At 45.3% G+C, this 16186-nt stretch overlaps 1 protein-coding gene across 1 annotated transcript in view; it reads left to right on the forward strand.

Moving 5' to 3' along the window:
* The window catches only part of PLPP3 (phospholipid phosphatase 3), an 87146-nt gene that overhangs the window by 60790 nt on the left and 10170 nt on the right, over positions 1-16186 (forward strand). Inside the window, exon 5 of the mRNA XM_032296862.1 lies at positions 8174-8350. Within this exon, the coding sequence (XP_032152753.1) occupies positions 8174-8350 (177 nt within the window). The remainder of the gene's footprint in view (positions 1-8173; positions 8351-16186) is intronic.

Consider the following 16186-nt stretch of genomic DNA (forward strand, 5'->3'; position numbering starts at 1 on the left):
AGAAGCTTAAGGGTGAGGTTAAGGCTTGTTAGAGATTAATGCAAGTTCTAATTTAAAAAAACACAAACCCACAGCGTATATAAGCATAAACTATGCTTTATACCTCTGATCCCTGGCCTGAACCCCAGAGGACCACATCTGGATTGACCCTGAACCTCCTTGCTCAAAGTTTGAGGATGATATGGTAACTGGATAAAATGCCAACACGAGGGCAGACGCCAATTCATGTAGCACCCCTGGTGTCTCCTCTGTTGGGCTGGGCACTCTGCTACCTTTTGGGGATATTGAGGTGAATAAGACCTGGGCCCCGCCCTTAAGGAACTCACCTGTGCATCCAACATTCAGCTTTTGGTATATACTTAGTGTGGGACTATTATGCGCCAAGCCCCATGCTAGGAGTGGGAATGGGGAGATGGTTACATCCTTGCATAATGTAGTCCAAAGAAGCAGTAGGTGATGTCCTGCTTTGGTACATTGGCTGGTACAGAATAGTCTGGTACATTGTCCAGCAGGGACAAGGGGATGTGTAGGTTATATTATGGACTGTCAGAATTGTGTCCCCTATGCTAACCTGGAGCAGGGGGTGGCAGTAGAGGTAGTCACATGAAGAAAGAGGAGACTGAAAGAACTACATGTGTGAAGGTGAAAAGGAGGATGGTGATTTGGAGAACTGCAGGTATTCAGTTCAGTACAGCTGGGATGGCTGGTAGGAACCAGGGAACTGAGGGTACACTTGAGAGTTGAAAATACCTTTGGGATCATCAGTCGCAGCTCCTCATTTTGCAGGTTGGATTAGGCAGCACTTTGTGTTAAGGCCTTTCCTTAGCTGCTGTTCTCCCCTCTCTCCCGGAATTCTGCACCTTGTCCCCCCACCTTCTTTAGGTCCCTTTCCAGAAGGCTTTCCTGACTCCCCTGTTTAAAATGACAGACCCCTCCTCTAATACTGTTCTCCCTGTTCCCCTTTGCAGCCTTACTTCTCACCATCTGACATACTATATATTTACTTGCTTGTTTGTTTCTTCTAACTAAATTATAAATTCTGGCTGGGTACAATGGTTCATGCCTGTAATCCCAGCACTTTGGGAGGCTGAGGCAGGAGGATCGCATGAGCCCAGGAGTTCAGGATCAGCCTGGGCAATATAGTGAGACCCCATCTCTATTAAAAAAAAGATTGTAAATTCTCGGGGAAGAGATTTTTTTGGTCTCTTGGATTCACTGCTATGTCCTATTTCCCAAAACAATGCCTGACCCCTGGTAAGTGTACAATGAATATTTGATGAATGAATGAATGAATTTCAGTTCTTCTGACACTCTTGGGCCATCCTTCTTTCCATTCCAATCAGAAATTTCCTTGTCTCCTAATCATGGACTTGATACATTGCTGAGGGCCTGTGTAGTATAGGGAACGTCTTGGCTGAACTCTTTCTCTATTAATTCTTACTGTGCTGTCCCACGAGAACTGTTTCTGTGTCAGAGGGTTTGTTGGGTGCCAAGGAAATGGGGAAGTGGCTGCGCTCTGACAGCCCTTTCTCTGGGCCGTGCTTGTTAGTCACTGAGGTTTTATTCTGCATGTTTGGTGCCCTGGAACCCGGGATCTGGTATGCCCATGAGGTGTACCCACAGATCCTGGGAGTGGCCGTGGAAACTCCTGGTGGGAGCAAGATTCTTGTTTCCAAAGGGAATAAACCACTGCACCAGATGTTTTTCCTTTTTCTCCCTATAACATTCATTTACCTTGCCACACATCCATCTGTTTCTGAGTACCTGTTCTGTGACAGACCCTGTGTGAGCACCTGGGGACACCAAAAGAGCTCATAATTGTGTGTGGAAAGCCAGAGAAGTAAATAGTGGCGAAACAGTCGGTTGCATTCTCTGCTTAGGGGTGGACGAGGGGATGGAAGCGGCTCTCACCTCTGCTGCGAGGTATACTGATCAGCTCTTAGACTCCCTCCAGCTTCAGATCAGGTGAGAGATTCTTCCACTCTAACTCTCAGAAAAGCTGTATACTTCTGTTTTGAATGTGGGGGTTGAGGAAGTGTGTGCAGGTGACTTAGAGGAGCCTGAAGTTCCAAACATTCCCAGGAGGTTGTCCTTTGGTGTAGTGCCCTCAAACTGCTGCTTTTCTCGAAAGACAGAGGTCCAATATAAAAAGACAAAGACTTTGGGTGAGGCAGTGATTTCCTACGGAAGCCAGGAGGTTCTGTGATTAGAGCACAGACTCAGAAAGAGGCAAATATACTCAGTGTACATATCTGTCAGTTACCTTCAGCAAGTACCATGGCCTCTTTTAGCCTTGATTTCTGCATCTGTAGAATGGACCCAGTGGTATCCACCTAACATGATTATTGTGAAAATTGGAGGTAATGTAACTTAAAGCACCTGGCCCAGGCTCTGGAACAGTGCTCAACAAGATGGTAGTTTTCTTTCCTGCCTCTGATAGTGACAGAAGACAAGATTTGATTTTCTTCTAAAGGAGGAGAAAAGTCAATAGAAAAATATTTTGTCCTGAAAGGAAAGAATATTCCAGAAAGAAATTCTAGTTCTAGGCTATGTTTGCAAGCCACCCACCAGGCACATGAACCAGAGCCCAGTGAGAGCCATAGAGGAGATTAGAGAAGGGAGAAAGCTTCTCACTGGGTGTCAGTGGTCTGGACTGGCTTCCAGGAAGAGGGTAGGCAGGGACCTAAAGAAGGACAAAAGCCTCCCTTTCACTCTTAGCAGAGCTGTCCCAAGAGCAATGGAAATGAAGTGAGAGGACAGCACAGACCTGTTCCACCAGTATGCAAATCATGTAATGAAACACAAATGACTTAGCAGGAACGACAGTGTGACTCACCCACTCATCTGACTCTGCTGGTTCAGACCAGAGGAGCCGCCTCAAATTAAGTCGGTCCTTTCTAAGGAGGTTTTGTTGGAATTCCACAAGACCCTGGTTCTGAAGCTAGGACAAGGAAGGAGAAGAGAACTCCACTGATAGAGTGAGTTCTACATGCCAGGGCTTACATCCATAATTTAGGGATATGGAAAACAGACATACACCTTTCTTTTTATCATATCCACAATCAGCAGTTTGTTTTTTTTTTAGCAACTGAAAGCAAAATCTTAGTACAAGAAAAGGTCTTTAAGATTATGTGCTGTTTTAGTGAATGGACTTTTTAAATTCTGTGTCTTTCACAGACTCTTAAATAGATGCTTCTAACATTTTAAAAATTAAACAAATCTTCTTATGCTATATATGAGAAAAAAGAAATTCACAGAAGCAGGGTGACTTATCCAGGCCCATACAGCTTGTATGTAGCAGAGAGAAGATTCCAATCTAGTTGCTCTGGCTGCAAATCATTTTCTGCAGTGTCATATTGGTGCTTGGGAAGTAGTTTCAGAGGGCTGATTCTCTAGCCCAGAGGCCTTCACGCAGATGGGGAAGTGAACACAGAATGTCAGCAATAGACTAGAGGAGGTCAAGCTGACTTAGGCTTTCAGGTTTTGTCCAGCTCTACTTACCCTTTCAGGGCACCTAGGACCTCATTAAAGCCCCATAGGCATTCTGATCTGGGAAAGTATGTTTTGGTCCAGAATAGGGGGATGGCATCGTCTATCAGCAGGGTTTGACTTCCTTTCTTCAATAAATTTTACCTGTCTCCTGTGGAGTGGGAAGGAATGGAGACAGCCTCCAGGGGACATTTGGAACTTCAGGCTCCTCTAATTCACCTGCGCACACTTCCATCACCCCCCACATTCAAAACACAAGTATACAGCTTTTCTGAGAGTTAGTTACTTGTCCCCCAGCTCCAGAAGGTACTCACTGATCCTAGTGAGGCCCAAACCTCTGTCCTGGGGTGGCTCATGTGAACTGGGCTCTACCCTGGCAAAATCCAATCCATTTAGCAGCAGTGAAACTGGAGTGGGATGGAGAAGGTCATTGGATCCTTTCAGCAATCTCAAAGCCTCTTGCCACCAGCTTACTTCTCATATCAGATGTAGTCACTGGATGAAAGGTCGTTGTGCAATCTCATTCTCAACTCCTCTTTGTTGTTTTGGTGAAATTGCCATGTTTCAGGATGATTTTCAGAGATCCAGGTTACCCTTTTGCCCTGGTGAATGATATTTATTCAATGTCATTCAGGTTACCCTTTTGCCCTGGTGAATGACATTGAGTAAATATCATTCACCAGGGCAAAAGGGTAACCTGGGTTTCTGAAAAGTGTCCTCAGTGCCCGTCCTGTGCCAGACAGGTTCCTTTCCATGTTGTCTCCTTTGATCCTGGCAACCCAGAGAAGGATATACTATTCTACCTATTTTACAGATGAGGAGACTGAGGCTTATAGAAGTCAACTGACCACATACTTAGTAAGTGACAGAGCCAGGATTGAAATCAGAGCTATTGCACCCCAAAATGCACTCTACTGTTGCACTGATTTCCCCAAAAACCCCAGCTGCAGACACCGGGATCAGTCCTGACCTCAAGGCATTCCTCCATAACTGTGTTAGTTACTGATAGTTATCGGGGAGCACGCTCCCGTCTGCTTACTGTGATTCCATGTCTGACTGCTTCCCAAAGGCATTTTTTTTCCCTTGGCCCCTAGTCCTTTCTCATTCATAAGCACTCCCTTCCTTTCTGGAGCTATTGTGATGACTGGTCTTTTCCTCTCTTCTTGTCTTAAGCTCCAACCTTAAGTATCTGAATCAGTGGAAGGCGAGATGTGGGCCTTGTCCGGTTGGGAAACACGCCCTTCCTCTGCCCCACCCTTGGTTTCCAAGGCCTGTGACCTCAGCCTGCATGCAGGGTCAGGGGGAATGGTTGGAGGACTTGTAACAAGCATTTTCTGAGGGCCTACAGATTTTTCAGCAAGGGAAGTTAGATAATCTTGCCGCTCCAAATTAAGAAATATGGTTAAACAATAAAATCACCTATTTATTGAGTAGCATTTCATGCCATCCTCTACGTTATCAACCAAACTGGACCACAGCCTCTAAAAGAGTGGTTGCTACACTTAGTTTATATGTGAGAAAATGGAGGCTCAGGGAGTTTTCCTGATTAAAATCTGTGTTCTGGCCGGGCATGATGGCTCCTGCCTGTAATCCCAGCACAAGCCGAGGCAGGTGGATCATGAGGTCAGCAGTTCAAGACCAGCCTGGCCAAGTGGTGAAACCTTGTCTCTACTAAAACAACAAAAATTAGCTAGGTGTGGTGGCAGGTGCCTATAATCCCAGCTACTCAGGAGGCTGAGGCAGGAGATTCACTTGAACTCAGGTGGCAGAGGTTACAGTGAGCCGAGATCGTACCATTGCACACCAGCCTGGGCAACAGAGTAAGACTCTGTCTCAAAAAATAAAATAAAATAATAAAATCTGTGTCCTATTATGCGCCCCACCCTTGTCCACTGACAAGAATAGCTGAAGGAAGGTCAAACACACTGAGCACACTACAAGTGGACGATTCCTTGTTCCTTGAATTTGCCATTGTCCTGAAGACTTGTGTTGAGTTAGAGCTAGATCAACACCTTCCTCATCTCCATTTCTAAAAGGAAGCATCTTTTCATTCACGATTATACAGTCCACTGTTAGGTCATTAAGGGAGAAGTCTTTGGCCTATACCTCTGATTCACTAACTTCGGTATTGCCTATAGTGACCCAGTCTTGCCTAGAGCTCTTCAAAAGCACCAAGAGTGTGGCACTCAGTGCTTTGCATGAAATAATTTAATTTTCACCATTGCTTACAGTAATATTTTCCAATTGTGATTCAAATAGGTAGGCGTTTTCTGAAAACAGCGATTAAAGGTCAAATAAGTATTCTTTCCTGCAGGACTTCTCAGAGGCTTTAGTAATCCTATAAGCCTGATAAGTGACAAAAATAAGGATTTAGTATAGAACATTCATCTGCCTTTTTTGAAGAAGCCCTTAATATTCAGTGGAATATGGTTTGGGAAAGACCGGCCTGCTGAGTAGAGTCTGGGTTGCTTCGTTTGACCGAAAGCCCTCTGTGAACGAGGCCCTCCTTGTCCCTGTAGCCCTATTTCTCATCAGTGCACACCCCACTTCCCCAACACCCTCTTCTCCAGCTATACTGAACTATTTCAAGTTTTTGGGGAACTTCTATGGCAGGCCTCTGAGCCACCCCTCTGCCTAGACTATATATCCTCACTCCTGTCCTCTTAAATCTCAGCAAATCCTCATTTACCTCTAGGATTTAGGTCAAGTCTCCTTCGAATTATAATTGATCCTGGCCCCTAACTTCTTTCATAGCTCCTATAAAACATGTGGGTACACTTATTTGTTTTCTTGTATTCCCTGATGTCTGCTCTATATGTCAGGATTTATAACTTCTCATTTTTCTTTGTCTTTAGCACTTTTCATAGTGTCTAGCTTCTTTCTTTTTTTAAAAAATTTAATTCTCCAGATCTTTTTAGGATTATTATTAGATCTATGGCAATCTAATAATATTTACATATCAGCTTCTGAATTTAAAAGTTGAATATTCTTCTAAGTAAAGTTCTTGCTTTCTGTCTCTTCAAATTGTCCTTTCCCTCCTTTATTCCATAAAGGCTCTGAGATCTTCTTTTGCATTTTTAACTGATAATCATTTATAATGAGAAAACCATTGTTTTTTAATCACTTGCTTAGCAGGCAACAACCTCAGTGCAATCTTTTGTCAGTATTCTTATTTTTTCCTCTTACATTTTTCCAACAATACAGTTGTATAATTTCAAAATGATTATAAAGTTGTCTGCTGTCTTCCATGCCTGCTTATTTGAAATCGTTTTCCACATAGTTGAGGATGTGATTCTGGGATCTTCCACTGTTCTGTCTCCTCAGGACGGGCCACTGGCTTTCTCTTTCCTCACCAGCAAGGGGAGGCGTCCATTTGTCCCAGGAAGGACAAACTCATGTCTTCAGCACTGCCACAGGTCTATCTTTAGTCCATCAGCATCCTCCCCTGCCCTTTCTCCCCTTCTCCTGCTTTGATTTGTAGTCGGAAGTTCCTCTTGTCCATTTGCCTCTTCCCCCTCATTTCCCAAGTTCCCACAGGAACCTGGAAATAGGTTGTGCCCAGAGGTTAGAACGGAAACTGCAGCAAGATAACTGACGGGACAATACCCAGTTGACGTCATTTCAACTACTTTGCTTCAGCTAGAGGTGGTTTTTTTTTTTTTACTCTTCCATTTTTGTTCAGGTTACTCTTCTGCTCCACCCTGTCTAGTGTCTGTCAACCTCTATTTGAAAGTTCCCTGGCATTGTCTTGTTGGTTTATGTGTTTCCTTATATTCTAATGCAATATCCATAGTTCTAAGTGGTGACTTAGAAACATGTCCTTTGATAGAGTTGCTTTCTTCTGAAGCAGAAGCATCTCACTGGGGATGTAATAACTTCCCCTTATCATTGCATATTTCATTTCCATGCCGAGACCAGGTAGTGTAGGGATTACATAGCCATAATCCCCAGGGAAATACACAAATGTGTTAAGTTGTCATCAATTGTAAAAAAAAAAAGAAAGAAACCTTTACTAGCCCTTGTTACTGTTCTTTAATGATTAGTTTCAGTCAAGAGGAAGATAAAGTTCCTAATATGTAGCAGTGTGCTAAGCCATTTCTGTATATTATTTTGCTGAGCTTTCCCTAGTTTATCTCCCTAGATAAACTCTATTTTTCCTGTTTTTTAGTGCAGGAACTAAGGCTTAACATTATTTATTTATTTATTTATTTATTTATTTATTTATTTATGCAGAGTCTCACTCTGTTGCCCAGACTGAAGTGCAGTGGCATAGTCTGGGCTCATTGCAACCTCTACCTCCTGGGTTCAAGTGATGCTCCTGCCTCCGCCTCCCGATTAGCTGAGATTACAGGCATACACTACTACACCCAGATAATTTTTGTATTTTTAGTAGAGATGGGGTTTCACTATGTTGGCCAGGCTGGCCTCAAACTCCTGACCTCAGGTGATCTGCCCTTCTCGGCCTCCCAAAGTGCTGGGATTACAGGCATGAGCCACCGTGCCTAGCCAGGCTCAGCATTTAAATAACTAGCTTGAGATCATGTCCAAATTGTTCTATCTACAACATGTCACCCAAGATCCAGATGGTTCCAGTTCATAGAAATGTAGTGTGTGTTCCCTGAGGTTATAATGCATGTGAATGGGGAGTCACTTCAAGTCTGTTCCTTTTGTCTCCTTTCTCCAGCTATACCTACAGGCCCGCTTCACTTGGCGAGGAGCCCGCCTGCTCCGGCCCCTCCTGCAGTTCACTTTGATCATGATGGCCTTCTACACAGGACTGTCCCGTGTATCAGACCACAAGCACCATCCCAGTGATGTGCTGGCAGGATTTGCACAAGGAGCCCTGGTGGCTTGCTGCATAGTAAGTAGCGTCTTGTCCTCAGTATGCAAGTGGAGCCCTGGACTGTTGCTTGTTAAATGTTTCCAGCTCAGTGACTAAAGCTAGAGAGCCCTCGTTCCTGTTCTCTGCTTGGTGTCTGAAGAGAAACCCAGCTTTGGACTCCTTCAGTAAAATGAGAATAATTCCTGCTTCTTCGCAGCCTGTAAATCTTGATCCAATAGAGTCTGTAAATCTTCTCTATAAATACAGAGGGTTTGGGCTCATAGAATGTTGCAGTTGGAAGACAGCTGAGGTATTGTCCAGCTTGCTCATGTTATAGCTGAGGACATTTAGAGAAGAAACTTACCCAAGGTCATGTGTCAGCAGGTCATGCTTAGTGTCATGCTAAGTCTGTTGACCCAGTAGCAAGATCTAAGTCTCCTGACTTGAATACTCACATGCTGCTTTGGTGGACACTCAATAGGCAGTGGGACTTCTCAGCTTCTTGCAAAATGCCTCCCCTTCCCTCTGTGACATTTTGGGTGACTCAGACAGACCGTAAAGTCATTGTTGCTTGGAGAAGAGGAGGTTTTCTGAAGGCTAAGCCCTCCCCCAGCCTCAGAGCTTTGTATATCAAGTCACAGACTTCCTAGGGACAACTTGGGATGGACCACATACTGATTCGCCCCAAATGAATGGATTACCTTTTCACATACTTCATCTCTGAATCCAAGGGAAGGTAGGATAAGTCATTCCACTTCTCTGAGCCTCCATCTGTAGGTGCTGCTTTTCCTGCCTGCTAAGTGTTTTGAGGGGCTTGTTCAGCAAACATGACTGAGCACCTACTTTGATATTGAGCCTTCCTGGGCCCTACTGAGGGGACCTCACCCTAGTCCAGCAGGAATCCCAGAATATAATAATGGCTGGATATGTAAGCACCACACTTGTAAGGTGTATTATTGTTAGTATTATCCTTGCTCACTCACAGTAAGGATTATGAACAATGGAGAGATCTAAACCAGCTTCTTATTCTTTCCTGGTTTCTAAGGCTGGCTGCAGGCTCCTGTCTACCTATGCAGCCTCTCCCCCACTCCTCTGTAATAGCACTTAACACTCTAGATTGAAATTGTCCGTGGGTGTCTTCCTTTACACTGCAAGTTCTTGGGGGCAGGGGACCATATGTATGTAATATAATATTATGTTACTCTTCCTGTCTTACCAAAGTCTCTCCGAGATCCCAGCTCAGACTAAGTAAATATGTGCTTAGCAAGCAAACAACCAGAATCAATGAGTTGATCTAACCTTTCTTAAGAACACTGTAGAGAGTATTATCTTGAAGGTGTAGGGATGAATAAGGCTCAGCCCTCCCAAGGAAATCCCATTCTAGCTCATTTCACAGCCAGGCCCAAGCACAGGAGCTCAGTGCTATGGGGGCTGTCATAGTGACATGTGCAGGGGGCTTCCACAGGCAGGGAAGCACCTGGCTCCATGTGCAAGGGTTAAGAAGAGGGAGAAGCAGTTGCAGCATTCAGAGCGAGCACTATGAAGAACGCAGCGTGTGAACTGCCTGCCGGCCTTTGACATGGGAATCCCAGCCTACTGGACAGGCTGTTTTAAGGCTTTCTTCCTTGCTTTCTTTTTCTTCTTTCTTTTTAAAAGTAAAGGCCAGGGCGTGGTGGCTCGTGTCTGATCCCAGCACTTTGGGAGGCCGAGGCAGGTAGATCACAAGGTCAGGAGTTTAAGGCAAGCCTAGCCTGGCCAATATGGTGAAACTCCGTCTCTACTAAAAACTACAAAAATTCGCTGGGCATGGTTGTGCACGCTTGTAGCCCTAGCTACTTGGGAAGCTGAGGCAGGAGAACCACTTGAGCCGGGGAAGCAGAGGGTGCAGTGAGCCAAGATTGCACCACTGCACTCCAGCCTGGCAACAAAGTAAGACTCCATCTCAAAAAAAAAAAAAAAAAAAAAAAAAAAAAAAAAATGTAAATACCAGAAGGGAGAGAAACTGGGGGAGCTAACCGATAATGAGAGCAGCTGTCACGGACTCACTTGTTCTCTGGTGCCTGGGCCTTTAATGCAAAGTGACAGTGGGGGATGGGTATTTGCACTGAAGGTAACCCTTTGCTGACCGTGCCCGGCTGAGCTTTGCTCTCAGCAGTAGGGCAGCCTGCGGGGGTCTGCTGTGTGGTTCCTTCTTGGCGCCACTGCCCTAATTAGAGTCCCCTGCATCCCAAGTTGAAAAAATTAAAAGGTGAGGATATCCTTACTAGCCCGCTTCTCTTTTATATCCTAAAACACGGGCCATGAGCAATTAGACAGTGTTCGGGAGGACTGTGGCTTATTTTCAAGAAGTAAAATGAGGTTTCTGACTCATGCCCTGTTTGGCTCTCACTGACTGTAGCACAGTATAGGAATTTGATCCTAGCATTTACAAAGCACCTACTCTGTGCTAGTACTGTTCTGATACTTTACCCGTTGTCTTCTTTTGGCCACATTAAGCCATTGTGCTACAGCCGTTTTACAGAGGTAACTAAAGTCATCCAGGGTCAAAGAGCTAATAGACAGCTGCCCCACGATTCTTATGGACCCACAGCTCTGCCTCTGCACTCTGCAAGGAGGGGGAGTTCCTGATGCTGAAGGCCCTGCAGTTAACTTGAACCTGAAGCTGCATACTTAGCTGCTTAAAGATTGTCATTTGATCGTGTCACAGGGTCCTTCCTAACCCTTTGGGTGGATACAGTTATTGCTTTGAGTTTGAAAGCCTGTTTGACAATGTAAAGATGGTTAGGAAAGGGGCAATAAATATCTTTCCCTGCCTTTTGCCCACTCACCTGTGAACGTGCAAGAACAGAGACTCAGTCTTACTTATCATTTTTCTCCAAATGCCTAGCACCCAGCCTCATGTTCAGTGGGACCTGATGGTCCAGATTGGCTTGGAATCACAGCACTGAGAGATTCATTTCACTGAAGCTATCTGAGAGGCCAGGGCAGGGAAGTGTCTGGAAGCTGTGACCATTCAGCATAAATGTTTGGGAATGCTCAGCCGGGAGAAAAGAAGGTAGTGTCTTTTCTAGTCGTAAGCTCCCAGGATTCTGCTGTCCTGGGTTTGACTGTGAGGGAGACTGAAGCAAAGCTCGGGATCCTGGATTGAGCAGAGATGGGTAGATCTGTGAAGAGGTGTGGGGAACCAGAGACCATGTGATGAAGACGCCAGGTGCCCGGGAGAGGGGACTGTGAGGAGGATGATGGGCAGCTGCCTCATGGGTTTTGCAGCTTTATTAGGCTTGTGCAATGTAGCTGTTACGTGCTCGGCAGGAGTCTGTGGCCTCTGCTCTGCTTGTGCCACATTACAGAACTTTTCCCCATGAACCAGGGCTGCTGTCCCAGTGAATCCCAGGAAGGACCAAGTTCTTTTCTAACTCAGGACTACGGCTGTATTGAATGGTTTTTGAAACAGTGACATCACCTGAGGTTAGGAGGATGGAGAAAGGAGCAGCAGGTATGGCACAAAAGACATGTCATGATCTGCAAAGAAAACGCAGAATCCGCTCTTCCACTCTGCCAGATAACCTCCTGAGCCAAGCCTCTGTGGACTCCCTGTTAACTGACTGTAATCGTGGCTAACATTTGCAGCTAGTGCTCGACTTACGACCACGATTGGTTCCGACAGACCGGTCGTAACACGATTTGGTCATAAGTTGAGTAGGCTATATGCACGTGGAGATGGTAGTGCTGCCGGAAGCTGGTCCGCACTGTCGTATGCCCAGCTGGGCAACGTTTGCACTGCCAGACGCGGAGCAGTCGTGGCTAGCGATTGTGGTCGTAAAGTCGAATGGTCATAAGTTGCATAGGTCGTAAGACGATCAATACCTGTACCGAGAGCCCAGGCACTCAGAAGGTAGCAGAGCTGGAGTTGACCCCAGACAGCCTGACACGGAGCTGGCACTCCAAGACCCAGGCTTCGGCAGGCCTCCTCTCGTCTCTCCATCCCCATCACCTCCTGGCATGTCAAACATTTCAATATTTTCCAGCACTTGAGTTTCTATATTAGATAGCTGTCCCCTTTGATGGAACACAGTTCCAGTTTCACCTCTGGAAACCTTCTGTATTAGTTGCCTCTGGCTGCTGTAACAAATTACTGCAAATTTAGTGGCTTAATACAAATTTATTTTATTACAGTTCTGGAAGTTGGAAGTTGGAAATGGGTCTCACTGAGCTAAAAACAAGGTGTTGGCAGGGCTGTGTTCCATTTAGAGGATCTAAGGGGAGATTTGCTTCCTTGCTTTTTCTAGCTTTCTGGAGCTACCTGAGTTCTTTGGCTCATAGCCCTGTTTTCCACTGTCAAAACCAGCAGCATAGAATCTTCACTTCTCTCTCTCTCTCCCTTTCACACTCACACACAGATACACACACACACACACACACACACACACACACACACTCTTTCTCTGGCCTCTGCATCCATTTTCACGTCTTCTTCTTGACTTTGGTCCTCTCGCCTCCTTCTTTTAAGGATGCTGAGACCACCTTGATAACCCTGGATGATCTCTCCATCTCAGGATCTTAATCTCATTTTGTCATGTAGCATCATTAATTGCTTCTAGGACTTAGGATGTGGGCATCTTTGGGGGACATTGTTCAGCTTCCCACAACTTCCCCGGTCCGTGAAGACACTATTGTCTCACTTCCTTCCAGTCCCCCATGGCCCTTTGTACTTTCTTCCTGCCCTGGCTTTAGGCCTGATCTATTCACTGCCTGCTCATCTGTCTGTCTCCTCAGCTAGACTGTGGGTGCCATAGTAGCAGAATCCATGGCTTAATCTTCTGATTATTTATCCTCAGTGCCTGGTACAGTGGCTGACGCAATAGGTGCTTGATCAGCGTTGGGTAAATGGTGAATGCTGAATGAGCTTGTGGCTTCAGGCCAGACACTTCCCTTCTGGGCCTAGTCTCCTCACCTGTGAGTTGAATCTAGAGGCCTTGTAGCTCCATGATCTCTTTGCACAGACATTCTATGGCACAGCTGACTTTGTAGTAACTGACTGAGGTATATAGCACATTACCCTAGAATGTTGGTTTCATTACTGCAGAGCCTTGGGCAACAGGCATGACAGCCAAGCACTCTTACCTAGGTCTATTGAGGGTAGATCCTGTCACAGCAGACAGACTTGTCTAGACGAAAATCACATGCCAAATGGAAGTAAGTCTGGTTTCCTCCTCCATTGCTTACTAATTGAATGCTTTCCAGAAAGGGAAGACAATGGAAACCAGCACAGCCAGAAAACCTACAGTGTCATGGACTCAACACAAAGACACAAGCACTTAGGGTCACATAGGCCTGCCTGCACACCTTCAGAGATCTGGACAGAGGTACACAGGACAAAGGAGACAGCCACAGCCGAGATAGGCCACGAGGTGCATGGGCAGACCCAGTCGCACCCAGATACGCAGACATCCATTCTGTCTGTCTCGCCAGAGCTCAGAACCACGGACACACAAACAGGCAAATAAAAAAACACAGGCTCATATTAACTCTCCCCAGCCCCTTCCCGCCTACACACTCACTAAGTCACCCCTACCAGAGATGTGAACTCTGCGGTTGAACTCACCCAGGTACTAGGATGAAGGAACAGACACCGGTTCATTTCCTGTCTGGTGACAACTTGCATATCTGGTCACCTCCTCCCTGACCCTCTAACAGATGGCAAATTAGAGGCCCCTGGGAGGGGTCAGGGGAGGGCCCGGCTGCCATTGCTGTGGGTTCAGCAGAGGAAGCAGCTGCTCATGAATTTCATAAATACACAGCAGAGCCTTTCCTGGTTTTCCTCTTCCCGGGGGTGTGGCTCCGCTCGCTCTATGCTGCTATCTTCCTCCAGATGGAGGGAAGGGCGAGGGCATTCTTTGTCTCTGCCCTGGTGAAGTGACCTTGGGAAAAGATACCAGCAAGAATGCCAGTGTGAAGAAGAGTTCACCAATGACTTCCCATGCAAAAGGAAACTGCAGGGCAGGGAAAGGGCAGGACACGCCCAAGGACAGACAGTAGCAGAGTAGGAACCAAGTCCCCAGTTTATAGATTCCATCTAAAGGGCTAAACAGTAAATTCCAAGCATGCTTGGTCATGAATTTGCAAGATTTCTTCCTTCCCTAACAGGAGAGAGTCCCATCTGTTCCCTTCTGATTTATGCCAGTGCAGCCTGGGCACAGGGGAATAGATGCAATGAGCTTCCAGACCTCTTCTGGCCCTGCAAAAGCCTAGCTCTTTGCCCAGTAGACCCTGAGGGTAATGTGACCTTGCCACTGCTGGCCCCTGCTCTTACGCAGGCAGAAACGTGGATGTGGGAGAGAGAAGGAAGCAAATAAATAAACTTCGGCCGCCAACAGATAATGACAGTATCTTTGTAGTACTCTACCACTGTCCAAAGTACAGTTGACCTTGAACAACTTGGGTACTAGAGGGTCCGACCCCCAGCACAATAAAAAGTCCAAATGTAACTTTGGACTCCCTCACCTCAAAACTTAAAACTACTAACAGCCTACTGTTGACTAGAAGTCTTACTGATAACATAAATAGTCAATTAACACGTATTTTGTATGTTTTACGTATCCTATGCAGTATTCTTACAATAAAGTAAGCTAGGGAAAAGAAAATTTATCAAGAAAATTATAAGGAAAAGGAAATGTATTTACTGTGCATTAGGTGAAAGTGATCACCATAAAAGCCTTCATCCTGCTTGTTTCCATGTTGAGGAGGGGTTGGTCTTGCTGTCTCAGGATTGGCAGAGGCAGAAGAAAATTTGTGTATAAGTGCAGTTTAAGCCCATGTTATTCAAGGATCAACTGTACTTTAAGAACTTCCTTTCTTACTCCCCTGGTAAGATGGATGGGCTGACGAAGCAGAGGCTCAGAGAGGGAAGTTTTATTCCTGCCACTTGCTAGGGAGGCCTTTTCCAATCCCGTGAGGCGGGGATGATTAATCCCCACCTGATTTTTGGATTGAGGATTCAGTGAATTAAAGATGCATTATGCTTGGCACATACAACATATTGATTGTGATCTGTGCATTAAGTACTGTACTTTCTTTAAAGACTCAGCGCTAAAAGGAGTTGGTCCTTAAAGAGCTTATATAGTGCAGTAGCTTTCCAAGACTTGACCACCATCTGTAATAAGAAATATATTTTATATCATAACCCAATAGAGGTACTCATATATAACTAAAACAAATATTTCATAAAATAAGGCTTGCTTTTACTGTGTGAGACATTCTAATATTTTCTATTAACCTTCAAAAATGCTGGTGGTGACCACACAGTTAGCTGATTTTGCGACTTGCTAATGGCTTGAGAATGATCTAGTAGGAACAGGCATGTAAACAGACAAGTATGATAGAAAGGCATGGCTCTTGGGATGGGATACCCTACTGAGGACAGTGGGGTTACAAGAGAAGGGGTGATTAATTCTTCTTGAGGGTATTGGAAGACTAGAACGAATTTTTAGAGTAGGTAATTCTTTTAAAATGAGTGGCCATTTGCTATAGATACAAAAGATAAAAAAGGGAATTCCATGGAGAAGGAATGACACAAAGACATGGAGATGGCTGAGAACTTGATATGTTTTGTGACCCTAACAATGCAGAATGGAACTTGTGGGATAATAGGCAGAAGTGACCTCAATGAATAGTAGTAGCCTCCTCCTCCCTTGCAGCTTCGAAATTGGATGCTTTCTGGGAATGGGACCCCCTGCCTTTGTCAAGCCTCGGTTATCCTTGGGTACCACGTTCCTAAGCTCCAGCTCCTACTGGATCTAGCACCCCATAGACAAAGCTGTCAGTCCCCTGGGTCCTCCTTAAAATAGTCATAGGCTCCCTAATAGCCTATGAATA

This window comes from Sapajus apella, unplaced genomic scaffold (genome assembly GCF_009761245.1).
Source record: "Sapajus apella isolate SASKATOON/1434 unplaced genomic scaffold, GSC_monkey_1.0 scaffold36, whole genome shotgun sequence".
Classification (NCBI taxonomy): domain Eukaryota; kingdom Metazoa; phylum Chordata; class Mammalia; order Primates; family Cebidae; genus Sapajus; species Sapajus apella.